Source organism: Trachurus trachurus (assembly GCF_905171665.1).
Source record: "Trachurus trachurus genome assembly, chromosome: 5".
NCBI classification, from domain to species: Eukaryota; Metazoa; Chordata; class Actinopteri; order Carangiformes; family Carangidae; genus Trachurus; species Trachurus trachurus.
In genome coordinates, this window is record NC_139896.1 from 26771164 (window position 1) to 26798948 (window position 27785).

The 27785-nt window shown below is 41.4% G+C and overlaps 2 protein-coding genes across 5 annotated transcripts in view; one reads left to right on the top strand and one right to left on the bottom strand.

Moving 5' to 3' along the window:
* srsf3b (serine and arginine rich splicing factor 3b) overlaps window positions 1-23681 on the top strand; it is a 65918-nt gene extending 42237 nt beyond the window's left edge. Inside the window, exons 2-8 of one of the 3 annotated variants that reach the window (XR_014595405.1) lie at window positions 18848-18925; window positions 19664-19874; window positions 19959-20099; window positions 20640-21088; window positions 22001-22039; window positions 22693-22779; window positions 23029-23681. Coding sequence is in view for 1 of the 3 variants with exons in the window: in XM_083972230.1 (XP_083828356.1) it covers window positions 19672-19874; window positions 19959-20099; window positions 22001-22039; window positions 22693-22779; window positions 23029-23056 (498 nt within the window). In the remaining 2 variants the exon portion in view is untranslated. Of the gene's footprint in view, window positions 1-18847; window positions 18926-19663; window positions 19875-19958; window positions 20100-20639; window positions 22040-22692; window positions 22780-23028 lie in introns of all 3 variants that reach the window. The other 2 variants (XR_014595404.1, XM_083972230.1) reach the window with 2 other exon arrangements.
* On the bottom strand, window positions 4304-18008 carry LOC310986718 (S-adenosylhomocysteine hydrolase-like protein 1). Of its 2 annotated transcripts, none has more exons than XM_083972770.1 (17): window positions 17520-18008; window positions 14466-14577; window positions 14215-14343; window positions 14021-14121; window positions 12992-13094; window positions 11628-11722; window positions 11242-11348; window positions 11039-11155; window positions 10211-10274; window positions 9819-9907; window positions 9428-9498; window positions 9195-9289; window positions 9008-9106; window positions 8556-8624; window positions 8258-8336; window positions 7883-8003; window positions 4304-7565 (listed from the first exon to the last, which is right to left on the bottom strand). In XM_083972770.1, exons 1-17 carry the CDS (start codon window positions 17697-17699, stop codon window positions 7559-7561), a joined length of 1638 nt encoding a protein of 545 aa, XP_083828896.1. In that variant the 5' UTR covers window positions 17700-18008; the 3' UTR covers window positions 4304-7558. The 2 variants fall into 2 exon arrangements, with proteins under 2 accessions (XP_083828896.1, XP_083828895.1); XM_083972769.1 differs by having other exon boundaries at window positions 14215-14358.
* Window positions 23682-27785: the final 4104 nt, after the last annotated feature.

Consider the following 27785-nt stretch of genomic DNA (forward strand, 5'->3'; position numbering starts at 1 on the left):
AGAAATCAAATCAGTGCAGGAAATTATGTAAAAAATAGCACTGAGTGACTTCATGAAACGAACAGGAGTGGAGCAGTTCGTCCTCATCAGAATATTACATTCTGTTATCTGTAAAAGGTCAGGTTTTCTGTGTGTAATAAGATGTTGTCGACACCCAGTTCAGTTTCCTGCCCTTTCATCCCACCACCCTGTTATACCTTTTTGCACACGCCCACTTCTAAAAACCCCTGGTTCAAACCCATGTTCAGTTTTAGTTTTAAAGGGCGCATCACCCATTTTACACCCCAGAGTCGTCAGCATATTAGTCATAGGGTGTTTCCTCCCCGTTGATCTCTGGAGGATCAGTAAAAATGACTCAGGTGACACAACAGTTTCTAGGTTTGTAACAGAAAGTGGAGCTTAGGGCAGAGAGAGGATGTGAGCAGATGGAATCAAGTCATAGTTAGTTACATTCATCAGTCCCATAGGAAATTTGTCTTGGACATACATGCAGGCTGCTATACGTACAATGGTGCATGCACAGGACATTAGTGCATGTACAGATATTGCAATACAGTGTTTACAAATATCAATACAAAAACCACAATCAGTGCAATCACAGTACAATATACTTAGCGTTGATGCTGCATTGAGTTCAGGACCAACCGGAAGTGGGATCTATCTATTGAGGTAGCGTTTTTTATTCGTAACTGGAACTTGTCTGCCCACTGGGAGCAGCTCGTATTCACTGTGTAGACATGAGAGGGGTCGGTGGTGATTTTCTCAGCCTGTCTGATAATGATTTTATCAAAAAGCATCTGGAGGGTGGGGTATTCTTTCACCTCCATCCCTTCCATTGCAAAATTGAGGTCTTAACTTATATTAACTGATAAATTACCAAACCAAGCAGAAATTCCATAACGTAAAATGTTCTCTATAACAGCATGGTAGAAACACCCTGAATCTTCGCAAAAAGTAGAGACGCTGCTGTATCCTGGAGCAAACAGAGTTCACATGAACATCGCAAGACAAGTTTTCATCAATGTGTATACCCACTCTACCTGGGCAATCTGTGTATTGTGGACCATTAGTGGAGAGTGGTCTCCCAGATGCTCTGGATCAAAGATACATTTTCTTTTGTGTTTTCTGTGTTAACAATGAAGGGATGATACTCACACCACTGAAAAAACCTTTTAACCTCCCAGTTATAGCCAGAGTTGTCTGTGTCTGTATCCATGAGGCCCAAAATGGCCGTGTCAAAATTGTATTATGAGGAATGTAGGCTCATACACTCTTACTTTTTCTGTTCTTCTTAAATACATCCCCCATTATCAGGCAAGGTTCTGAGGCAGTGGCCTCTGACTCCTGTGAGAGCTACAGAGAACTGAGAGAATCTATGATAGTGATGTTAGTGGAGCTGGAGGTCCTCTCCCTCCCTGCCACTGTGTGCCTTATATACTGAATACAGGTCTTTCTCCTGCAGATGCAGTGTGGCGGAGCCTGTTGCTGGCTTTGCCGAGGCAGGTGGAAGCCAGTCCAGGTGCAGCTTGGTCTCTCTGCTGCAGCCGTGGGGCCACTCGGGCTCTGACCCTCTGGTCCTGGCCCTGTGATGTGAGACCTGGGGTTCATCGTTTGGCCAGCCACCAGCCACACTCCCTGGATGTCCTGATGTTTTGGAACCTTTTGTTGTTGTCATTATTTTGGCGCATTTGTCCCTTTTTCCTTCCCTGCTTGTTTCAACACAGTCCAGAGGACTGTATCATTTTTAAATAGTTTTGGATACATTTTGTTGTGTTTGTTTGTTAGATTGTCTCCACTGTTAAGCACTTTATGGCTTGGTTTTGACCCCTTTCTTTTTTCTGTGTTTAGCAGTATGCTGTGGCGTGGGGCAGCAGACCCATTCCTGGTGGTGGTATTTTTCATGTTTCTTTTGATTTTGCAGTATCACAAAGTATAGTTTTTGTGGATCCCTTCTCCCTCTTTGTTGGTTCCCGGCTGCCCTGGTAAGACCCAGCCAGGCCTGCGCGATATTGCACAGCATGTTCACATCACAATGACAATGAAAACAGGATTCAGTCAGCCCTTGTCCCAGTTCTAGGCTCATGTCTCTGTTTGGACCCCATCCTGTTGGCCGTTTTAAAATATTTCTTTTATTAATAGCCATTGCTCTATGTTGAAACTGACCCTGTGACTGCTACTGTAGGACTAGTCATACTTTACCAGGGGGTGAAATTCCCAGGTGGTGTTGTTGACACCCTCAATGAGGCCACATTAGCATGCTACATCAGTACAACAGCCAGCTCTGGTAAGGTCGACCTGTCTCACATGTGAAGAGTCACAGTTACAGTGTCAAGTGTGAAGAGGAAGTAACTTAATCTGGTGTATGGTGACTATCACTGTCACTTCTTATTAATGCAATTGTAAATGTAAAAAATGCAGTACATTATTGAAATTCCATATATGAAATACATTATGTAAAAAATTGGTCACGTTTTGGATTAATAAATCAATTAAAAGTCTCTCGAGTTGATATAGGTCTCCTGGATACTTCATAACTGAAACTGATGCCAGTAGGTGAGTCAGCTGTAGCTACTTTATATCTGCACTTTTTACACTGACGCCTAAAAGCACAGGTCAGCACAAGGTCAGGGTAATTTTTGACCAGGGCATATATTTTCAGTCTATTATGATTTGGTGTTATAGAGATACATATCTATTTTAAGCTTTAGACTGTCTCATGGAGCCTAACAATATTCATTTGGAGTGTTCTGTTTGTTCACAGAACTGTGTCCAGTGTGGGTATCTGTCTGTCAGCTTGACAGCTGCTGCCACCTTGTGGTTATGTTGTGTCATAACATTGTTTTCCACGAGCCCTGCAACCACCTTGCTAAAGAATATATCATGAATTCTTAACTTGGTCCACATCAGACTTGTTGTAGGCTACATCAAATTAGAGCTTACAAACAGACCTTGTAAATGGTAAATTAACTTTCGCTTTTGTAGTCTCTAACCACTCAAAGTGCTTTAATCACATAGGCTAGAGAGAGAGAGAGGGAGGAGGTGGTGTGGCCTACTCTTATATTCCAGCGGTCATGTGGCCTCAGGTAGCATCAGGAAGAATACAAAGTACCTAGAAGAGAACACAACAAACAAACCCAACAGAACTCACACTATAGGGCCAGTTGTTCCATAAGATAAGTTGTTCCTGTAACATAATCAGCAATGACATAAACCTACATGCACACTATATAACTTCAATTACAAAAAAGAACCACTCAAGTAAGATTTCCTATGTCCACTGCTTAAAAAAATCCCAAATAAATGTGGGATGTGGCATCTCTGCATTTAACAAGCATAAGAGAACAGTCATTTTCAGTAACACATCTTTATGATTCTGTTTTTTCATAGGGAACGAGCCAAGTTGAGCGTTTGTCCATTTAATGAACAATTTCTTTTTATGCGAGTGTGAGAGCACATGAGTGTGTATGTGAGAATGAGTGACAATGAATGGTAATGGTAAATGGTAAATGAACTTGCACTTATATAGTGCTTTAGTCTCTCGGACCACTCAAAGCACTTTACACTGTAAGTCACATCAAAGACGGTTTATCTTTGGTCACATTCAGCAGGAAACTAACCATTCACACACATTCATACACCCAATGGACGAATCGGGGGTCAAGTGTGGGTTCAGTGTCTTGCCAAGGACACGTTGACATGTTGACTGGAGAATCCTGGAATCGAACCACCAACCTTCCAGTTAGTGGACAACCCGCTCCACCTCCTGAGCCACAGGCCTGGGGTGTGTGTACAGCGCCATCTAGAGGACAGCTGAGAGGCTGAAGGTGGAGTCTGAGGGGGAAGGCCAAAAGAACCTGGGGCAGCTGAGTGTGGTCGTACCTATGTACTAACAATCTTTAGTTTAATTGTTATCATTTCTGCTTAATTCATCTGTAATCCACATCTGCAATAAATGGTCATCGGGACTGACGGGATCAACTTCTACTCCTCATCTTTCATCTGCATGCATCAAGACTAAAGTATATCCAACTCAGCCACCAGTGGTAGACAGTGAACAAAAGGGTTAACTGAAGTTACTTATACTAGTATTTGGGGTTTTCTTGCTCCTGGTCCTTTTCACTTTTCTTTCCTTCTCAGTTTTTTTTTAATGCAATGACGGAATTCAGCAACAACAAAAACATTCTGCAGCATCTATAGCTGTAAACCCAGTTGTGCAAGAAAGGATACAGGGAATGCATTTAGATATAGATGCTATTTTTCTGTGTAAGCATGTCAGTGAAATTATGCATCCGAGCCATTTTCAAATTTGAATAGTAGTTTATTAAAGGGATCTGTGCACAAATGAACACTGTGTACATTACTGAAAATGTGTTCTTCGAACTAATCTACAGATACCATGTTGAGAATATAGGCCCATGTTACAGCTAATATAGCCTATAATTTGCTGAACTTTGTGTCCACATCAAAAACTTCAAACCAGCAACAGTGCTCAAGTGTCAAATCACAGTGGTATATGCTTATTTCCTTCGACTTGACGAGAATCAAATTGTCTGCTCCAGAGACAACACATTCATTTGTCTGTACTTGAGTTAAAAGTAGAGTATAATTACCACATTATTGGTTAAAGCAAGAGGCGGCCATTGTAAAAGGCATGCGCCATTATGAAAGGACCACTGCAAGTAAGACAATGACTGTTTAAAGAAATAAAACTGGGAAGAAAATACAATAAAAAGTGTATGTGAAAGTATCTAAGAACAATGCAATGTTAAGTGTTGCTTACTAATGTCTAAAACCTAGTGATCTTACAGGAATGCATATTTAAGTGCTCAGAAACACTGACTGAATAGCTCTCCAACACTGTTTAAGTGAAACATTTTTGACTTGAGTATGTTTTGCTGCATAGCTATTACTATTGCAGTTGCAGAATAACACCCTTGTTGGGCGTGACAATACTCTGAGATTAAAGAGGTGGACATGTCAATTCATGACCCACTGAATCATTTCTGTTCACATATCCAACTGTGTTTTTCATGACATGATCATGCCCAGAATGGTAGCTTCAGCACTCTGGCTGACAATGATGTCCTTGACTCTAATGCCATTAGAGCTGCTAGAGCAAAGATGAGAGCAGTTTATAGTAGCTCACTGTTGGCTAATAATACAATAAATGGTAGTAAGGGACAAAAACACTAATGAAATTCAGAATAAAAGGAAACACTCACTATATAACTTTTTTGGGGGGTGATGGAAACACTACTGAATGTGGAGCAATACCAGAGCAAGGTAACAAGGTGCTGAACCCTTGGCAAGGACAGTAACACTGTCAGTTGTTTGGAGTAAGATCAGCCCAGGGGGCCACCAGCATACAATACAGCATGTTGAAGAGTTTTAAATTCAGCAGTAACAACTACCTGCATACAATATAGTTTCAATTACACAACACACTCAACTAAGATTCCAAAGTTTTCACTACTTACAAGAAAAAAATCTTAAGTGTACATAGAGAGAAGTAAATGTGGTATGCTGTTTTTATGCATTCGACAAGCCTCAATAAACAGCCTAATAAAAAGCCTTTTTAACAGTGCTAATCTTCAGGAAACCAAACCAGAGTAGCCGTAATGATGGTGCAAGAGAGCGAGATATCACAGAGGTCGAGTTAAGACATATTTTGAGCCCAACGTGTTGACAACAAAGCTTATCCATGTCTAGTCCCACAGCATTTGAGGACATCATTCATCTCTGGTTAAAGTCTTTAACAGAAACACAGACAGAAGATCAGAGTCCTCTGTCAAAATTAACCACAAACTGAATGTTGTATTTCAGCCAATGCCATTATTAGACACTAGTTCGTCAGACACTGCTGCATATACAGTACAAACATACTGTACAAAACATTGCTAAACTTGAATTACACAGAATATACATAGCTCTAATAGTCATAGATCACATATGTCATGGATCATAGAGTATCAAAATAATGTAAACTTATTTTACATCTCTATTTTAAGCAGTAATTTCATAAGAATGACAATGAGATTAGACATGGATACTACAGACAGTGCAGATATGGTAAAATATATTTACATATAGTTTGAGATATTTGAATGCCCTGAGGTGCAGAGAGCATTTTCCAGACACCAAAACCTCAAAATGGACAATTGTTTCTGAGAAAATAAATGCCAAGCCCTCTTTTGATGTTTGCCAGAATCAAAAAGCATTCAAGTTGTTGCATTCCCCCATACACACTGAATGTGTGCAGTAAAGCTCTACGTCCTGTGGATGGAATGTATGAAGTGAATAAGTGCTGCCATATCAAACAGAATTTTTTTTTTTTTTAAAGCTGCATTGAGCATTTTTTTCACCACTGTGAGGTACAAAGATGAAACAAACTCAATGACACAGAACACGGATTTACAGTCAGCTTATTGAGATCTTATGGCTCATTTGTAAGCAAATGATTGCCTACATTAAGGCCGGTAACAAACTGGATGTGTGGCAGCTGTGAAACTTCTTTCTTTCATTTCCATACCAATGTTATGGGATTAGATGATCGGTCAAATTGACGTTGTACCAGCAACATTACACAAAACTGACACCTTCCACAAAGGTTGTCTATGATGAAGGTGAATATGAAATGTGTTCAAACAAAAAAATAAATCTATCTGTTAACCATTTTAGGAGCTGGATGTGGAGACCGTCGCATTCTAGTGACATTTTCTGTCAAAATTAAATCAGAAATCCAACATTAGCCTGGCCTGAGGACTCGCACACAAAGACAGCAGCAGCATCACAGCTTGTGTGAACATACGTAGCCTACGTATGCAAGCCAGAGCATTCAGCAATGCAGCCACCACACATACAGTCTATTCCCAGCCCAATACCCAGCAGAACACCATTACATCGAATCACTCAAATTTAAGTCCAATATTCACTGGTGTTTTAGCTGTGACTTTGTCCACGTAGTCAGGAGAACATTTGACTTTCCTCACAAGCCAGAAGTTAACATTGGCTCTCTGTTGTTTGTCTAGGTGTGTTTCCTATAAAAGGTTGGTAAGAAAGCCAAAGAACCAGCTGAGGGTGGAAAAAAAGCTTTGTGGGATTCAAATTTCAACTGACTACATAGAGGAATTTCATACAATGTTTATATCAAAAATGTTGATGCAGGTTTAACTGATTTCACAACTTACCATTAATATTTCACAGCAACTGTAACCCTTCCCTCTCACAGTCATTTGGCACAATATATTGATATATTATTCAATATATATATTAGAACTCTAGGTAACCGAGGAGTCAGGAAATATAGAAAATAAGCTGTAGGTCTTAGTGCTGGAGTTACACTAACTTTTTATAGCCAACCGGGTGCTCAGCCCGTCGTCTGTAGGAAGCAGCAAGTGCAGCAAAACTTGCCATGTTAAGTAAAATACAACTAAATAAAAGCTGTGCATCCTGTGGAGGGTATAAAATACAATGTACAGAAATCTTTTGTTTATCTTAGGGAGACATAATACCAGGTACCGTCCACACTCAGGTCTGTTGATTGTGGTTCCCTTGCAGATTAATACCTGTGAACACCAAAAGCAAGTTTAGTTGAGAAAAGAGAACAGAGAAAATATCAACAAGAACTTTTGTTATCAATCATTTCAAGTTTTTGTGTGTTTGTGAACAGCTTAATACAAATTAAAAAATAAACTGTTCATTGCAGCTACTTAAATATGTATGTATATTGCTTTATTCTGCAATTGTTCATACAGTATTGTTTATTTGTTTGTTTATTTTAATTGGATCCCCATTAGCGGCTGCAGAGCAGCCACTAATATTCCTGGGGTCCTGTCTGGTAGAACACACATAAAATCGATACTGAACGTTTGTGGACATGAACCTGTAGTAGTTGGGTTTAAAGGGCCCGTTCTTGTTGAGACCCAGGTACTTGGCCTGTTCATCACTGAGCTCTGTCAGATGGGCATCAAAGGTCGCCAAATGGAGACTGGCAACATATTCATCTGAAATATAAAAAATCAATAAGAATAATAAATATGGTTTTACACATGAAATAGACTTATGTCTGTGGGGGAAGCAGAATCATCGGAAGTACTAAGTAAATTCACAGAAATTAATGTTTTTGATCTCTATCTCTATATATTATACCATGTCATGAACTTATAGTCTCCAAACCAACATGCAAGACCAACTACAGTAAGGAAGAAACAATTCTCAGGCTTCTGTGCTTCATGTCATGAAGTGTCTCTATCCTTACCCATCTTCTTGGGAAGCAAGTAAACATCCTGCTTGTACCGTCCCTCGGGAGCATTGTACAGCTCTATAAGGGCCAAAGCCTGAAAACAAACATGCATTAAAACTCTGTTGGAAATGGATTCTCAAAGCAAAAATGCAATCACAGGGCTCTCATACAGATACTGCTCTACTGATGACATTTCCAGGTCACAGCACCAAGGACGGAAAAAACATAGTGAATCCGATATAATGCTGCCTACAGTGTACAGCAGTACATACTCTGTGTCATTAGCTGCTATTAACACGAGTCAGCATATTACCTGAGTGGTGGCTGTGATCGACAAGACAAAGGTTGGGACAGTGGAGCAGCTGAGGTTCAGGAGACGTCCCTGTGGAGGAAAATGTTATCAGGGGAGGAAAACACTGAGAAATGCATTTACACTTCAGTATTCTTCCAACATAATGAACCCTTGCATATTGTTGCTCTGGTCAGTTAAATATGACTTAAGAATAAATGTAATTAATTATCTTTTTCCATGACATTTACATAATCCACTGCCTGAGGGTTAATTAAATGATTTCATATGACAGTTCACAAAAGCAGGCTGGATGATGGGCTGCTCTATGTTGTATGAGTAGTGAGATCATCTATGCAATGTGCTGTGTGCTGTATTTGTTGGTGTTGTGTGTAAATGCAAATGTGTCACATACACTGTATAGATCTGTATGTAAAACATATGACTCCAAGGCACACAGGACAAGACATAGTCACCTCAGCTAGAAGTATGACTCTTTTGCCATCTGGCCAGATGACATGGTCCACCTGAGAGCGCACTCTCTCCCAGGTCAACTCAGGGGTCCGCAGACTTGCCTGGAAGACACGAGAGCACCAGTTAATCTGACCGTCTTTAGAGCAGTAGATTTGCCCTGCAACTGTTCCATAGCAAACACTACTGTACCACATCTATCTCAGTATTGGAGTGGCCCATGTTGCAGACGATGGAGCCGTTTTTCATTCGGTCCAGCTGGTCTCTGGTCACCACATTCTTGTTTCCTACAATTAGAGACAATCATTCACTGTCATTAGCCAAGGGTTGTAAACTCCTATCCACTACTGTACATTATGAAAGGTTATTCTATATGAGTGCATTCCCAATGACTGTTCACACCCAGATGTCTAAAGTCAAGTTACCAGTGCATGTGATGATGACATCAACCTGGCGAATGACCTCATTCAGCTTGACCACCCTGAATCCATCCATGCTGTTCACATACAAGTGAAAGAAGAGGTTAACATGAAGTTTCAGGGAGGAAAGTAATAAACATTAAATTATCTATCATTTATTGACAAGCAGCTAACTCGCCAGTGGGCTCACTGGTGTCACTGTTGAGTAGTGGAGCTCAAGCTGAACTTATGTACTTATTATGTAACAGATTGTTTGATTATTAACTAAACATAGGTTTCAGCTGGCTTGACCATATGCTGTACAATATGGACATCCTTGCTGCTGCCTCTCCTGTTCACACGCTGTATGTCAGCTTATTCATCATATGCAGAACATCTCAGGTCCTGTTTTCCTCACCAGCCCTGCAGGGCACAGATAGGATCAATCTCTGTCACATAGACAATGGCTCCCAGGGCTTTCAGCGCAGCACAACAACCTTTTCCCACCTGTAAAGACAGAAGAATAATATATCGTAAAAATACTACTTTGTCCTCACCTTAATGAAGACTGGAGAAATGACTCATAGCTATTTAAGTCCAAACCACCTCCATCAAAACCACAAAGTCTCTGTTTATTGAATGAGTATTCATCTGACCTGCAAAAGTGGATTCTAACACACAAAATATCCTCACTAGTCTGTACATTTTTTACAAGAAAATATGACAACAGCTGAGCTACCTGTGTCCTGAGTCCCTGGTCTATCATGTATGGTTTCACACAAACAAACGAACATGACATCAGTATCTCACCTCGCCGTACCCACATACAACCACCTGTTTGCCTCCGAACATGACATCTGTGGTTCTCTTCAAGCTAGAGAGGGTTGAGATATTCAGTTAGCACATTTTGCACGAGTGAACATCTGCCAGTTCAAGAATCTAGCAACTTTATATGATAGTGGAATACATTTGTTGACACTGTCTATGGAAAAAAAGGTTTCAATCTGTGTCAAATATCTTCTCAAATATCCCAGTATAATAAATCTAAAAGGCCAAATGATACTGATATTTATTGCCATGACTTCGAGTGGAAAACCTGCTACAAGAAATCAGTGCACCTTGCACACACCACTCACAGAGTGGTAATAAATAACGAGGGGGCTGTAAAAAGCACCAATGCAGAGCTTTGGCCACATTTCTAAAAGATGGGACTACTCATATGTTGCCAAGGTGATAATTAACAGCAAGGCAATAAATATAGCAGCTTTTGTCCTCAGAGAGTTTAGCAGAGTCCTGTAAGTTGACAGTGTGCAACACAGAGGAGTGCTACACAGACAGAGGTGCTGTGGTGAAATGTGAATTGATCTTTTTGAGGAGGGGGGGCTGCGATGACATTGGTCTTTCTCCACTTTGCCCACAGTCTACTTTTAAACAGTGAACCTTGTGTCAACAGTTTGTTGTTTGGTTTCACAGTACAGGGAAGAGCCTTCACTGAATGTAATTGATGCAACTGAATGGATTTCCTTGGAAACCACTCACATTACTGGAAAGCTGTCCAATAACAAGCTGTGCTAGTGTTTAACCATACTTGTTGTTGAAACTTCCAACAGTCGGATTCTGCAACACGAACTCACTCACCCATCTAGGATCGACTCTCTGCAGCAGTACAGGTTGTCAAACTTCTGCTTTGTCACAGAATCATTGACATTCATCGCCGGCACGCACAGTTTTCCAGCTTTGGACAGCTGATACAACCTAGACAGAAGACGGAAAAAAGTCTTTCTTCATGTTTGGAACTCAATGCGTGTAACGACGTGCATCAGTATTATTCAGTAAATGACCTGTGGACCCCGGTGACACTCTCCTCTACGATGCCCCTGATCTTCTTGAATACATTAGGGTATTTCTTGTACATCCAGTGTGTCAGGTCTCCTCCATCATCAAGGATCTGACAGGTGAGAAGAAAATGTATTTTAAGGGCTGCTACTGTATGTATGTATACTGGCTCATCATATTTCTTATACATAAATCAAACATTAATGGACATCCATGTCATAGGTACGAAATAATCCAATACAGGAAACCGTACGATACCTCTGTGTGAGGGCAAACCTCCATTGCAAAATTTAAGGGTACTGAAATGTATCTAATGTCACAGTCTATTCCTATGTAGCCAAGAGGGAGATTGCAACATCACTAGGGTAAAAAAAAAACCTTTCCCACATACCATGTTAGGCTGCCAACCCTCAGTATTCACACAGCGGTCAATACACCACCAGAAGTCGTCCTCAGACTCCCCCTTCCAGGCAAATACAGCCACACCTACGACATAATGGATCGGTAAAGTCTTCAGAAATCTCATATGAACAGTACCATTGTCAGCCGTCTTGGCTGTGCAGTAAGCAAACTTCACATGAACATGTGACAATCATCTTTGTTTTCCAAAACAGAAACTGAACAGACAATATTAGAATATCTACCCTCCAATTATAAAGAAACAGACTAACCTTCATTTGTAACAGTTACTAACGCTGCAACACTTCTCACAATATAATAATCCTAGAATACAAATGTGTGAAAATGTCCCACTACACACCTCACTACTTTTTACAGGGTCACCATGGAAACATCCTATTACAGCTTCATGTCCTGGTTTGGGTGCTGCAGCGCTCAGCTGAGCAGAATAGTAAAGACGGCCAGTGAAATCATAGGTGCCCCACTCCCCTCCCTGATGAGCTATACCAGCAGTACTGCACCCGCAGAGCCAGCTTCTTCATTCTGGACCCCCCCACCCCCCTCCCAGCACATCTTCTCCCTACTGCCATCTGGGAGAGGACACAGACGCATCAGCTGCTAAACCAGCAGGAAGCTGAATAGCTTCTTCTCACAGGCCGTCAGCCTGTGTCCCCTCCCCATACACCCCCAGAAACTAATGCATTTATTTATTTACTCTGTTTTATTTTGCTTGAATTTATTTATCTACTGTTATTACGATGATTTTTTAATTGCACTGCCAATGCAGAATGCACAGTGACAATGATAAATAAAGAAGTCTTGATTCTTGTGAAAACATTGTTTTAGGCAGCTCCAGAGTCTATAAATATCTTTATGTATATGTTTCCCTATAAAGCAAATCAACATATAAGTATGCTATGGACAGCATTCATTTACTGTACAGCAGAAGCAAATCCAACCGCCCTTCCCATCATTTAGGGTCTGCAGTGGAAATACAGTACTGGTACATACTTAGACCATCTCATAGCGACTACATATAAAAGGCACAGGTACTGCTGCTCTGTGTGCTCCCATTTCATTTCATTTCATTTCATTCATTTGGATCTCCATTAGCTTTGGCAAAGCCATTGCTATTCTTCCTGGAGTCCAGACCCAACACAATGATCAACAACGATCTACAAAACACATATTACAGGACCTAATTCAAATCAACAGTACCTCCACATTGTAGCTTTTAATATTATTCTTAAATAGTTATCTGCCATTATCTCTGCAGAGAAGTCTGTTCATTATTTCTCAACACCCCTGTTCCAAAGCTGCTCACATGGCAAAGACGACAGTACAGGTGCTTCTTACCTGTCTCTGACAGCGCAGCAGCCACTTCATTCTGAGTAGAATAGATGTTACAGGCAGTCCAGCGGCACTGAGCACCGAGGGCAGCCAGGGTCTCAATCAGCACCTGAAAAAACAAACGTGAGCAACTTGTTATCAGAATGTTCTTCAATAACAGATGATGTTGGAATGTTCAACAAGGAGTCAAGGTTTAGACAATATGAGAGTTGGTGTAAAGTTACAAAAAACTTTTGTTTCTATGCAGTAAATATCAACCAAAGGCCCAAAAAATGTACTTTAAAGATACATTGTGTAGGAATTCTCCCATCTAGCGTTGTGGTTGTATATCGCAAGCAACTCAATCGTATTTTTTATGCTACATTCACGTGAAATTGGGCAGACGGACGACAGCCGCTGCACGTAACAGCATAAACAAGCCTCTATGTAAACAAGTGGTCCGTCAGCAGGAGGCAAAACAATACACGTGACAATATGCTGTCATGGCGATGTCGTATTGTTTACCTGACCCACGTTTTACCGGCTTTCTCTCGACTTCTGTGACTAAAATGACATCTGGTTCGTTACCGACGGCCGTCTGCCCTCACAGTCCTCACTGCGTCACCGCGGTGACTTTTCACAGACGCCACCTCCACCTGAGCCGACAGCTCCGGTGTCTCCGCTGAGTTTCCGTGGTTTCCTACCGTCACGCTGCCACTGAACGTAAAAACATGGCGACACCACATGGCAGCCAGCACCGAGCTTACCAGCTCCATGTAGATATGAATGATATGAACGGCTCATTCAGAGCTGAAAGGAACACTTCAGTTTGTTGATGGGGGGGGATTACTGGTTCATGAAAAACGTACTTTTGAACCAAATAATCGATTTTCGTGAATAGATAACAGGAGAAGTTACACAATGTTCCTTTAAAAAAAAAATTAGGACAGAAACTGTAATTAAGCTTGACCTACAATCCTACGTCTGATTAAGAGGCACGATCACCCTGCAGCTTTTGATTAGGTGTTGAAGCTCAAAGTCAGAGAGAAATCTTACTGCAGTCTGCGCAGTGATGTGAGTGCAGCCCACAATTTTGGCACCTGCCAGTGGTTTTTCACTCTGGGCTCGCTTCCTGAGTGAGATCAGCGCTGACATATCTGAGGACAAGAGGTGTCTTAGTACATGGAAATAAAATGAAGCGTCATGAAAGTCTTGATTAAGATAAATTAGACACCACTCAACAATCTTACCTTGTTCTGCGATCTCAATTTCACGTCTGCCAAATTCAGCCTGCTTGATGTTCTTGACACAGAAGTCAGAACTGCCCTTGGAGTTGACCTGTGTTTTGTCCCGTGGTGAAGTTTCATCATCAGAGCTATCTGTATAAGAAGCAGCTGGTAAAGAAAAGGGGGTTTCAAAGAACTCACAAATACTCAAATAACACTGTAGACTGAGTGAACTCAGGTCTACACGTGTCATTTGCCCAGATGCCTCTCCTCACCAGAGCTGTAGCTGTCTGTGGAGGACTGAGAGATGGACCGGGACAGGGAGCGGCGGCCCGCCTTGGTGGGGAACCTGCTGAACTCTTGCTTGTCCTCCACAAACTGAATTTGCTAAAACAAACAAAGACACTACGAATTAAACTCTTTCAGGCACAGTATGTAAAGAAAAGAGCAGTTTCAAATCTCTTATCCAGGTTGAGCTGGAGGTTCAGACCGTCACATGCAATTCCATTTGTGTTGTATTAGCAGAAATAGAAAGTTCTTGTTTACATGGCTTTAGCTTTCATTGGATTTGGATGGAACTGAGTGAAGTTAAACAGCATTCTTTACTAAAGCGTTCTGGCAACATGATAATCCTACTATTAAGCTTATTTTGTTGTACTTCTAAAAATAGATATCAGACTGCCGACAAGCAGCCATTGCAGCATCAAGACTGATGTTCCTACATTCAGCTGCAAAGTTTTTCTTTGTATGATGAATTCATGATAGGTTAATGATTGTGACATGCTCTCAGTTTACCATAGTTTACTGCAATCTAACAAAACACAGACTAAATCACTGAAACTGGACACAGCTCCACTGCTTGAAATCAGTGCTGATTTTCTTTGTTGTTTTATTGCCATTTCACTCCTCTTCACACTTTATTTTTCTGCATCCAAATTAGCAGTTAATCCACATTCAGCAAAACCAAGTGTGTGCATGTCTGCAAAAGGGAGGAACTTGTGTTTTTAGGTGTGTCTGTGTGTACCTGGCTTTATGCCTGGTCAGCTAACGTTTTATCACAGTGGTTAAACCAGAAACAAATTTTGTTGACAGGAATTTTGCATGCATCAAAGCAAACATACAGTAAGACAGAGAGAAGAGTTGTCCAGGTGCTGGAACATTACCCTCTCACATGATGGTGAGCTAAGATAAGGAAGGAGAGGGCAGGCAGATCTCTACACCTCAGCAGTTTCTGAAATGTTTTGTTACTCATTTTCTGGTGCTGCTGGGGGAGACTGAACTTTTTGGCTCAGCAAAAAAAAAAAAGGATTTAAAGAATCAGAGCATGAGGCGATTGGATTAATTTAGACTTTAATAAGTCAGTCAGCTACTGTGAGCATGAAGAGATGTCATTAATGTCACTCAGGCTCATTCTCTTCATCTCTGCACAGCAGCCAGGCCAGTCTCTGGTTTTTAGGTTTAGAACTGGTGCTGAAAACGCTCACATACCAGTGAAAACAACATGGCAACAAAGAACAAAGATTAAGGTGTCAAGACAGCACATTTTTCCCCTGGACATGATACTGTGGGTTACAGGATCACTGAGCCTGGCTGCTACTAAACGTCTGCTGTCCTTCCATTACTTATCAAGCAGCTGTACTAAATATTCTGTTGAATTACTGCATTATGGTGCACTTTAAAGACCTAAAGACACCTAACGCTGGTGATACGATGTCACAGCCACTGATGATTGGGATGTATGTGGAAATCTCCAGGTTTTACATCATCCTGTCACGTTATACAGATGTGGTGGGTTTTAACATCTGTTTGACATGTTTTCTGCATCTTATGTTGAAGTGCCAGTTCCATGCTTTACCCTGCTGCAAGACAGATTTGTCTTAAAAATCTCCTCCAACCTACTTCCAATGTATAATCATTTGTTAGCTTTCAACTTGCTGAACCATTACCACCTAAATATTAACTATAGGTGATAACCATTGAACTGAACACAACTGCTTCACATAAGCCTTCAGATATCATTTCTATGACAACAGATAAAAAAATGTATCACAGAGGGATTTTCACGTCAGAAAGTCATATTTCTCCCTTTGAAGACACATGGTGGATGAAAATAACCACTATGTGTCTTACAAAGCTACAACTACCACAAAACCATTCATTAAAGGGATATTACAATGATGATAATACAATGATTTGATCAACGATGATCAACCGTGGAAAGCTCCACAGGTTCTTTCATTCATGTTCCAGATTAAACCTTAGCTCTTTTTTTCCGTCACTTTCATAAAAAATTTATTCTTACACTACTGAACAAAATACCAGGTTAATGACTGTTACCATGACATGATCTCTGTTTTATTATTCAGCATTAAAGTGCATCTGTTGTTACCTGTCTCGTTGTGTCAGGGTTTTCAATATGTCCAGTGAGCTTGAATCATTTCATTGCAGCAGTGCAACTCTAAACTCTTTGAACACACAACAACTATTTGCCATAGTAGCTCAATCTAATGACTGCAGTAGTGTTCAGTGAGTCACTCCCAGAAAGAGAATGAGGATGTGAAACATTTTGTCTATAATGGGCCTTCCAGGCTGACTAATAAACCTCAGCCTGAGAGTGCTGGGACTTTGCAACCAACAGACTCCTGATAACAGCTAAGCAATATGTTTGCATCATGTAAACAGGGATTTTGAAGAGTGCATTTAGTCTGAAACAGATATTCATTTGTCCACACAGGCTTCAACGAGGCGAGTGAATACAAGGTGCAACTCTTCCTTGTTCCTTGAAGGTGTCAGTTGACAACCTTATTTCCTTAAAGTTACATGGAACAGCCTTTGTTTGTCTGAGGGGAATATGATCAGGACTGTTGCAGTTTAGATTCAAATACATCTGGTCAAACTAAAAGAAGTTGGTTAAAGTATTGAGGAGTGTAGCCTACAACACTAAAAAAGATGTGTTTCTCTGTGCGCAATAAATAGATCTGCTTTAATGTAAAATCATAGGCTATAGGCCTACATTAAAAACAAATGTAGTTTGATGATTAAAATACAGTAAATTCCCTATAATCAATTTACCAAGAACTGAGTGTCAGTAACTTGGTGTGCTGCCATGGGCTGCAACTCAACATGTCCTGGAGTAATTTACACATGCACAGGTCACGCTCTTGCACAGGTTACTGCTTCAAATGAGTGACGCCAGGTACAATGTAGGTAAACTAAATGAGCGCATGCATTTGCCCGACTTTGCAACGTCTCACAACGAGTTTTCCGCCTCGGAGCCTCCGCCACAGCCCCGTGCAGCGGGAGTGCTCCGTGCTGCTCTCAGGTCTTACCTTCTTGACTGGCTTGTGAGTGGGCACCGCGCTGAACGCGGATGACAGCTCTCCCATGTTCATTTCGCTGTTCTTGCTCACGGTCATGGCTGAATATTTCTCCGCGACGTTTTCGCTCTCCTTCACCTCTTTGCTCGCCTGCTTCACCTCCAGCTTCGCGTCCCCGGCCGGCTCTGACATGCTGACTGGCAGCGGTGGCCTGGCGTTACCTGTCCTGGGCACAAATACAACAACACCTACAGCTTCCTCTGGTAGACGCGTCTGAAGCTAGCCGCTGCTCGAAGCTGACTCCTCTGCAACGTCGAGAGGAAGAGACGCTTTCAAGACACGGAAACGTAAAAAGAGCAAAAACAAAAACAAAAAACCGCACCGGCCGACCGACGTGACTGTAGTGGTCCACCTGGGTGGGACGGTGACAATATCGTGATGTTGTCTGTAATGGTGCGTAGTGTGCAGTCGTTACGTTTCCCTGCTAGCTCAGCAGCTGTCACCTGGCTGAGTAACTCAGTGGGCGGTCACCAATAAACCGAAGGGGCGTTTGATTTGTGAAGATGCGTTCAGGCAACGTGGGACATCTATCTATTTATAGATGGGAGTGGGAGGGGGAGGGGGGTACTTGGGGGTTACTCACCGACTTGAGATCTTATCACAGAGAAATTACAAACATATTTGAAAACCTACTTTGAATTAATTTACTTTTCACCATGCAGCCGGCCTGGGGCGCTGTACAAAACAAAAATGGTCAATTCCCAGTTTACTTAAACGTGACATTAAGCTCACAGGAATCCTCATTGTGCACGCACGTTCCCCTTTACTGATTGGCAAAAATAACCTGCTACCACTGTCATGGTATAATGCCTTATAATCAAATATTATATGATGGATATCTTTGTCCCGTGATATTCAAATGAGGTTATGTCCCAAATTAAATCCACTACTCTTGCACACAGCCTTATAACTGCATCTCTGAATGTTACAGGGAAGGAGCAAGACCGTCTGTGTAAAAAAACTTACTGAAAGCAACGTGGATGGTTGCAAATGTGTAGGCTATTAGTGGAAGCATTGAATTTAATAGGCAAAGTGATTGCACACATCTACGAAACTACTCCTGTGTGTGTGTAGGTTCTTCGCCTTTTGGTTTTCCTCTTTATTGTGTTTATTAAATGGATTTAAATGCTGGGATTCCACTGTACTCCGCGAGACTGTTGTAAATGAATTAAAAAGGAAACAAACTGAACAAAAAAAAGACTACAAAACAGTGCTTTGCCCCGCCCTCCGCTCCCGGAGCAGCTTCCTTCCTGCTCGGTGACCTGACTAACGTACTTTCCGCACGCCATTTTCCATCGACGAGCTGGAGACCGCCGGAGAACCACGGAAAGCCTCGGTTGATAAATTCAACAAAGACGGTAATGTCTAAACTTAATTCATTCGAGTATCTCGTTTTGAAACGTTGTAAAGTGTCCAGATTACGTCGATTAATCTCGCCGCCACATCCGTTCAATCTCTGGTTTGATTTCCCCGGTCGGTGCCCCACTGCGGGCTGTGTAGGCCGCAGAGAGGCGACAGCCATTTTAGCCGCCGTTAACTAGCTAGCATTATTAGCTCTCACTTTACACAAAACGCTGAATATAAACTTTTTTTCAAACGCAGTACATATTTGGTAGGCAGTATCTGCTCGGTTAAATGTAGCCTATGACTCATTTAGGAGTTCACATTTCTCCCCTCGTTTCGCAGCTTTGTTTAGCTAACGTCAGCGCAGGCTGCAGGTCGGTCAGACAGGCCGAGTATCTGCTGTTCATTAAACATGGTCAAGAAACGACCCCCAACGTTGTACTATGATGGTTGAGATGTTTTTCGTGCAACGGCAGGACAGCAATAGGTAATTGTGCTCCAGTTTGATTGAAGATGTAGTTTCCACACTCCGCTCTCGGTGTAATGGGCTGAAGCACGCGTTTCCTGAGGGAACTGAAACAAAGGTCGGAGGACCTCAGCTCACCAAGCTGCAGACCCGGGGTACACTGTGAATAGCCTTTGTCCTCCCAGGCCCTCAAGTGATGAATTGTTATATGCAGATGCACACACCCAATATGTTTCTGAAGTATCATGCAATAATAATCGATTTCCTGTTTTGTTTCCTTCTTCAGATCTAGACATGCATCGTGATTGTCCCCTTGACTGCAAGGTCTATGTTGGAAATTTGGGCAACAATGGAAACAAGACAGAGTTAGAGAGGTCATTTGGCTACTATGGTCCTCTCCGCAGCGTCTGGGTGGCCAGAAACCCCCCAGGCTTCGCGTTCGTAGAGTTTGAAGATCCCAGAGATGCCACTGATGCTGTGCGAGAGCTTGATGGAAGGTAAGAGGCAATTAAATCTTTGAATACAGTGTTCAAAGTAAGAGAAGCCAAACAATGATCATACTAACGCTGATTGTTTTGTAGAACACTGTGTGGCTGCCGAGTACGAGTAGAGCTGTCCAATGGAGAGAAACGCAGCCGCACCCGCGGCGCCCCCCCTTCATGGAGCAGGCGGCCTAGAGACAGAGATGACTACAGGCGTCGAAGCCCACAACCCAGACGAAGGTGACCAACATGTTGTTGTTTGACAGTGGCCAGTAGAGACAACCCTTTGTGCTCTGTGACGTAATGAATCCACTTTTGCCCGCAGTAATAATTGCTTCTGACAGTCTAGGCATTTCTACTGTAGCTTTTCTGCTGATTATACTTTTGTGACTGTTCTAATGTCTCAGGCTTGCAGTTTCATCTTCAGTGACATCATAGGTCATTTTATGTATGGGGCATAACAGTCATTCATAAACAAAAATTAAGTGACATGGGGATAGGTTATATGGTGCAGCTTCGCTATGGCTAAATGCATCTGACTCAATCTGGCCCATTTGTGTACATTTTCTGTGCACACCCAGGAAGTTTCTGCATTTAACTGCTTTGAAATGGAGAATATGGCATATGAAATGAGATTAGGCAATTCCTATTTTTAAAGAAATATAATCTGTTTAGAATTTTGGGGGAATGAAAGTGCCAAATGTGATGCATTTTCTTTCTTTTTGTTTGAGGATGCATTTTATTTTTCATCTATATTAATAAGAATGAAACCCGTTGCAGAGCCACCACCATGCCTCTTCTCACCACCCTCAGAGTCAATCAACTAGTCCTCTTTCAGCATCATGTGACTGCTGACCATCGTCCCCCAATCAGCTTGGCTGGTGCTGTCACATGACCCAGGCATGGCCAGTCGTCAGGTTGCACCAGCCCATTGGTTCCTCAGCATGCCGTTCTCAACCTCCTCCTCCTTCAACCTTAACCCAAACGGCAGCGGCCCACCTCACATTCCCGACCAATCAGCGTATCGCGTTTCCAAATGTCTACAACCTACCAGCAGCAGCCTTCGGCTAACCAATTAAAGCAGGAAAAAAGCTACAGCCAGCCCCCATCTGCCTGCCACCTAATCACCTTGCAGCATCTGGCCAGTCCTATTCAGCCAATTCTACCTACCCAGCCGACAGTCTGCCTCCCTTTCGTCATATCTAGCTTGTTGAAAACCAAAAATACTAGTAAGTTTTCCTGCTTCATTCAGTACACTGCTGATTAGTTTTGAAAGTGAAGAGACAGCTGGTTTGAAAAAGGTTGTTCTCTTTTTATTATCATTTGAATCATAATTTTGTCATTTTGTCCTCCATCATTACTGTAACTTCCTTCTTTCAAAAGGGAATGGTCCAACACAAATGTCTGGAACTTCAGATTCCAGAGAGTTTGATTTATAAATAATCATCTGGTATGTCTTGGGGCTCTGAGCAGAATTATGAAATCACACAGATCAAAACTCTTCTCAACCCCCCCTCAATGAATATCAAGACCACTTTGTGCTGTATGGTTGCTGTTAACAGATCTTATTGGATTTTGTTACTAGCCTTGATTTCTCTAATGTTCTCCCTTGAAGTGCATTGGACCAGTTTCATACAGATGGTGTGTCTCTATATTCCCACACCAGGGCCAGTCCACAGTGCAGTGTTAGATCTTCTGACAGGGACAAATGATGCTGGATAGCACACTTTGATTTTAGTCATAGCTTTAGATTTCTGACACCAGGACACACCTCATTTGTTAAGTGTATGGTACAGTGTAGTCTTCCACTTAATTATTAAAAACTGAAACACAAGTCACACTGTTGACATTATAGATGCATGTGGTACTGGGGGATAGGTAAGAAGTGGTTCCTAAGCACCTGCCATCTTTATGTGCTGGGTCCATTGCCAGTGACTTAAATATTCTAATTAAGACAACTGTTGTGTGGGAAGATACCAAAGTCTTTTATTTCCATTTTGAGGTACCCAGATAGGGATACACCTGTGTTGAAGGAGGCGCATATAAGAAAAGGGTTAAACATAGCGTGGGGCTCTCAGCTCTGCGGGGTATTCAGTGCACATGTCTTTTGTTTTTAATAACTGTATATTTTTCTTGCGCAGATCTCCACGCAGGAGGAGCTTCAGCCGCAGTCGTAGCAGGTATGTGAGCTTTCAGAGTCCCCCCCCCCCTCCATCCACGTGGTCCCTAAAGCTTAAATACACTGCACGTCCAAAAAAAAAAGTCACACACTCCCAATACTTTGTAAGACCACCTTTAGCTTTGATTACGGCACACATTTGCTGTGGTATCATTTCAATAAGCTTCTGCAGTCACAACATTTATTTCCGGCCAGAGTTGCATTAATTTTTCAAAGATTGTCAGTGGGGTTAAGGTTTGGACTCTGGTCACATTGGACCACATTTCTTCCTTGAAGATGTTTCCCCAGTATCCTTCCAGTTTTTAATAATGCAGGCCAATAATTTGACCCTTCTGAAACAGATTACATCTTTTCCACGACCACAGGATGTGTCTTCAGACATGGTTGTTTAGAAATGAGACTGCATCGATTAGGGTTAAATAAGTTGTTGCCAGCTCAAACATGATCATCCATGCAGTAATTATCCAATGGGAGGCTCTTACCTATTAGCGTAGTTAAATCCAAGTGGTGGTGGATGGGAAGTGTATATTATGAAAATGATTTCATCTCAATATGGTAAATTGGCATCATTCATATATCATGTGGGGTATCTTCAGATTTCTGAGTGGAGCTGAAATGACAATGATTTCTTAATGGGATGGTTTGGCTTTGCAGGTCTTTCTCCCGAGACAGGAGGAGGGAGAGGTCCCTCTCCCGGGACAGGAACCACAAGCCTTCGAGATCCTTCTCTCGATCAAGGAGGTACTCACATGCATCTGATTACAAGATCGTTTCAGTGTTTGACATTTAAAACCATGTCTAAATTTTGGTTATATTATCAGTTAGTGCAAATCTAGTAAGGTCACTGATTAACACATTACTACTGAGAACCATACTCTAAATACATAACAAAGTTAATGCTTGTTTAATTGCACTTGAGAATAATGTACATTATAATAATGTAAACATTATTGCAAGCTTTAACAATTTTTGTTTTTTCCTTCCCTGCAGCCGCTCCAGGTCCAATGACAGAAAGTAGATGAACATTTGCCAGGTGTGGTGAGAGTTAAAGATGAACGGTTGTACAGGTTCTGCCGTGTCATGGACTTCAACGTGGCCATTTGGTCATTTTTGTGTTGGGTTTTTTAAACAATCGAGCATTTTAGTATCCCCTCCCTTTTGTGTTGTTATGGTAATTTTCAAGTACTTGGTGAGTGTGTACAGGAGTGACTCCTCACTCAAGTCAAACCTGTCTCATCGGCCCTAAAATGTACCACCCAACATTCCAGTTCACCGGTTAATCTCTTGATAGGTTTCTTTTTTTTGTTAATAATGTACTTTGTAGACATAGTGTTCCTCATTTTCAGTGTGTAAATGCCAGCATTTTTTAAAAGAAGGATTTTGATGTGTAATTACTTTGGCTTTGGTTGTTTACAAAGTCAACCAATTCTCACCATGTTACTTCTTCATACTGAAGGTTTCCATCTGTTAATGGTTGGTCGTGTAATAAAGGAACATTCACTCATGATATACAACTATGGCATTGATTTTTTTTTTTTTTTTTTTTATAAAGGTGTAATTGGCACAAGTCTATGATGGTCTAAGCAGGCTTGTTTGATACTCTGTGAAATGGTCTCTATTAAAGTACTGGTTGTTTAAAAAAAATATATTCATGTTTATTGCGTCGTATTGGATGGTGTTTTCTTCTCAAAGTTACACGTTTCCTCCACAAGAGGGCACTCGCAGCATGATATTTGCTCAAGAGCTCTCGTCAAGATCATGAAGTTAAAGTGCCTTTTTAGTTTTTGTTATTTTGCTAGTTAATGTTGATCCATGTGTAAGTCACTTTGTGATGCAGGTAATACAGCAATAGTCAAAATGCATTTAAAGAAGACTTGAGGAAACCTGTTAAACTTAAAAAAAAAGAAAGAAAATCTGATATATAGCCCATTTTTACAAACCGTTTTTTCACACAGCATCATAACATCCTCTGTCCTTAGACCCTCGCATCGTTTGAAGAAAAAGTCCCTCACCTCAGGGTGAATAGATGTAATAGATGTCTCCAACAAAAATGATAGAAATATATGATGTGAACTTCACATTGCTTTAAATTGAGACTGGACTGCTTCATCCTAAACCAGTGTGAAGTTAGTCTGACCAGATGTTTCAAATGAGTTTTTAGTTAGGCTACTAAATGAAGTCAGAATGAAAAAGTGAACAACCTGCGGGGTCCATGTCCTGACCGTCCCCACAGATTTCCTTCCACTTGAGTCGTATGAGCCCTCCTCAGTCAGGACTGTCAGGTCGCTATGTAATCCGGTTGACAGAGTTTAACCCTTTCACCAGGATAGATAAGCCATCCAAATAATAGTGTCCTTGTGCTGACTGACTGATAAAACACTTAGGAGTGTGTGTTCTTCCAAAACTTTTTCATGGCGGAAATCATCCATGAAAAGTAAAGTATTATTATTTTCATAAAGCTATAAGCTACATAGGCTACATAGTCATTTACTGTCTGGTGAAATCTAGAAAGGTGTCCCGTGGCTCTTCTCAGATTCCCACACGATTTTTTTTTAGACTTTTTTTTTTTTTGCACCCACTCGCCTCCCACTGTCCAATCGCTTTTTTCGGTCCCACCCATAGATTGTATATGAATAAGGTCCCACCCAGGACAAACCCACGGCTCCGGCTTGTTCACGCGTATACATCCACGTGAACCGGCACAACACAACATTGTAACGCCGGGCTCTCAAATCTGCGCGCGCTTTTCCACGTGTTACTCAAGCCTGACATCATGGGAGCGATGACTGATGGTATCCACGGAGACGTGTTGCTCACAACCCGCGGCAATTCCCTGAGAAAGCGGAGGTATTTTACACCCACTGTTATGTACGTGTCTGTCACCCACGGAGCGCGGGCAGTACGAGGAATGATCCAGCTGTGATATGTGTGTGTTTTTTTGGTTTTTTTTAGACGCTGTCACACTTCACAGTGACTACAAAACAACAAATCAACTATTTGAATGGATCCGTTCAGGTCAGTTATGGGCCAGCTTTCACAGTGCAAGTGAATTAAAAGAATAACATAATATAATTATGCACAAACATGTTTAATATATATTTCTTGTAGCATTGACACAACTATACCACTCATATAAGCTACATATAAACTGCCTATAAAAAAGTATTCACTTCCCTTGGATAATTTTACATTTTATTGCTTTTATGAATGAAGTCATGATCAATAAAATTTGGCTTTTTTGACAATAAAATTCCCCCCAAAACTATTCAGTGTCAAAGTGAAACTGGATTTTTACAAAGTAATGTCAATTAATTAAAACTAGGCCTATATAATGTAAAATAAATGACTGCATAAATATTCACCCTCTTCAAGTTAGCATGTGCACCTTGGCTGAAATCACAGCACTGGATAGGTCTCAATCAGGCTTGCACATCTGGATTCTGCAATTTTTGTCCATTTGTCCTTGCAAAACAGCTCAGATTCAGCCAGGTTGCTTGGGGATGGGCATGAACAGCTCTTTTCAAATCAAGACAAAAATTCTCAATTGGATTAAAGTCTTGGCTTTTGACTCAGCCACTCCAGCAATATTTTTGCTTCATTCATTTCCCCGTCTACCTTTACGAGCCTTCCAGGGCCTGCTGCTGAGAAGCATCCCCACAGCATGATGCTGCCACCACCATACTTCATGGTAGAGACGGTGTGTTTGTAGTGATGTGCAGTGTTTGGTGATCACCAAACATAGCGTCTAGTCTGATGGTCAAAAAGCTCAATTTTTGTCTCATCAGACCAAATAATCTTCTTACAATTGACCTTGGAGTCTCCTACATGCCCTTGGGTGAACTCCAGTTGAGATTTGATATGAGCTTTTTCATTCTCTGGTGATCTCTATTTTTACTAATTGTGAGATTACTAGCATTTAGCTATAAAGGCTTAATACATCATTTTTACAAAGTGATGTTTTTTTCAAACATGTAAGATAGTATACAAGAAACTGACAGAAGATGAAGCAAACAACAACAGCAATATATATAGTGCAATCTGTATAGGATATACACATTGCACAAATATGCAATGTGTCTTTTGCTGTCATATGCCCTTATTTAGATATCCTGCGTATGCCATAACCCTCTATGGTCTTCCATCTCTGTTTCACCATCAGAGCACTGCACACTAGAATAACGATCGTTCTGGCACTTATAATATATTTATACCGGTATGCCAATTTAAAGCAGAAGTGAGTGATATATTTGTGTTAATATAAGTCTTAAATAGTTATATCTTCCGACAGCAATCACTTACATAGAGTGTTTGGACTGAAACACGGGTCTCTCAGTCCCTCTGCTCTGCTCTGAGCCGAAGAGAAAACATTTATCGTATCCTACAGTTTTTATCCAATGAGGAGAGAGAACGGCATGCAGGGCTGTGTGTGCAGCCAAGGGACGCCGTGAATGTGGTGACGTAGCGACGAGGACTGTTATGGTGCGTTCAAGGAAACTCGTATTTTTCCGACCGTGAAGTGGTACCAGTTCGATCTGGTACGAGTTCACCGGTCGGAAGTTACGAGTGGCCGTTATAGTGACTTTCACCGGTAAAACAGGTCGGAAAAACACGAGTGGGTTGCCTGGAACGCTACAAAGTCGTAAGTTGTGACTTGAAGCTGTAATTTACGATTTCAAAAGCCTGCCTGGAACGCAGCATTAGCGAAAACGACCGGATCACTCACTTCTGCTTTAACTATGTGTCTACACAATTGTTCACAAATTCAGCTAACCAGTTAACCCCTCTTGACCCTTATGTGTAAAAAGTCAAGTGTTGAACATGGGTAGTACTAGTAAAGTTGTAAACTAGAACTCCCTTGATGGTTTTGTATCAGTAAATAACTAAAGGTCATGTATAGACCCACTGGGCCTCAATTGGCACCATATATGGCATAAAAGCTTCCACAAAGGATGCAAAACAAAAGCTCAAGTAAGATGAGGCACATAATGAATAAGAGTAAGTGATGAACTGGGCAGATCCTCTGTGCTGTGCAGCTGCCTCAGAACTGGAAGATAATAAAGTGTCTACTCAGCTGTACAAATGTGTAGCCTTTGGCCGTAGTCACACAGCTGCCACTCAGTCGTGTTTTCCATTTAGTCTAAAGTTCATTAACTTCAACACATATCACCACTGAATTTAGCCCTACTGTAGATGCGCTCAATAGCTTCCAAGTTTCTCTAATACACAACAAAGGACTCACTGTGGTGTTCCATCACCAGTTGGGGCTTTTGATGCTGCACCAGTTGGGGCTCTTGTTGATGTGCTGGGAACTAGGCTGAACGGCAGAATAATGAAATTGTGATCAGTACATTTATGCGTATACTGTAGCATTGTTGTGCAGTGGTATTACTTTTTTAATTTTAATTTTAACCTACTGCGACTTTTCAAAGTTTACTACTCATGTAGAGGGGGCAGTTCCACACAGTGACCGTTATATTATAATAGATATTTTAATATTACTAATTGTAAGGGATGTTTATTTAATCTCATTGAGACATGGGGGCTTGTTTCCAAAGGAGAGACCTGTTTCAGAGGACATAATACAACAATTAGTTACAGATAGACAAACATACAATACAATACATGAATAGGGGAGAGTGGGGTAATGTGAGACACACCGGGTAATGTGAGACACCCCCTGTATCTAGAAAACGGAACACATTTATGGTCATGTGACCATTATGTTTTCAAGCCCCTTCCATTTCCCC

Excerpts from the sequence above, each read along its gene's own strand:
- LOC310986718 (XM_083972769.1), bottom strand. The coding sequence starts at position 17,699 with ATGTCAGAGCCGGCCGGGGACGCGAAGCTGGAGGTGAAGCAGGCGAGC. Across the intron at positions 14,578-17,519 it reads CTCACAAGCCAGTCAAGAAG|CAAATTCAGTTTGTGGAGGA; the intron begins GTAAGACCTGAG and ends TGTTTGTTTTAG. Across the intron at positions 9,908-10,210 it reads TTGTATGTGGGTACGGCGAG|GTGGGAAAAGGTTGTTGTGC; the intron begins GTGAGATACTGA and ends CTGTCTTTACAG.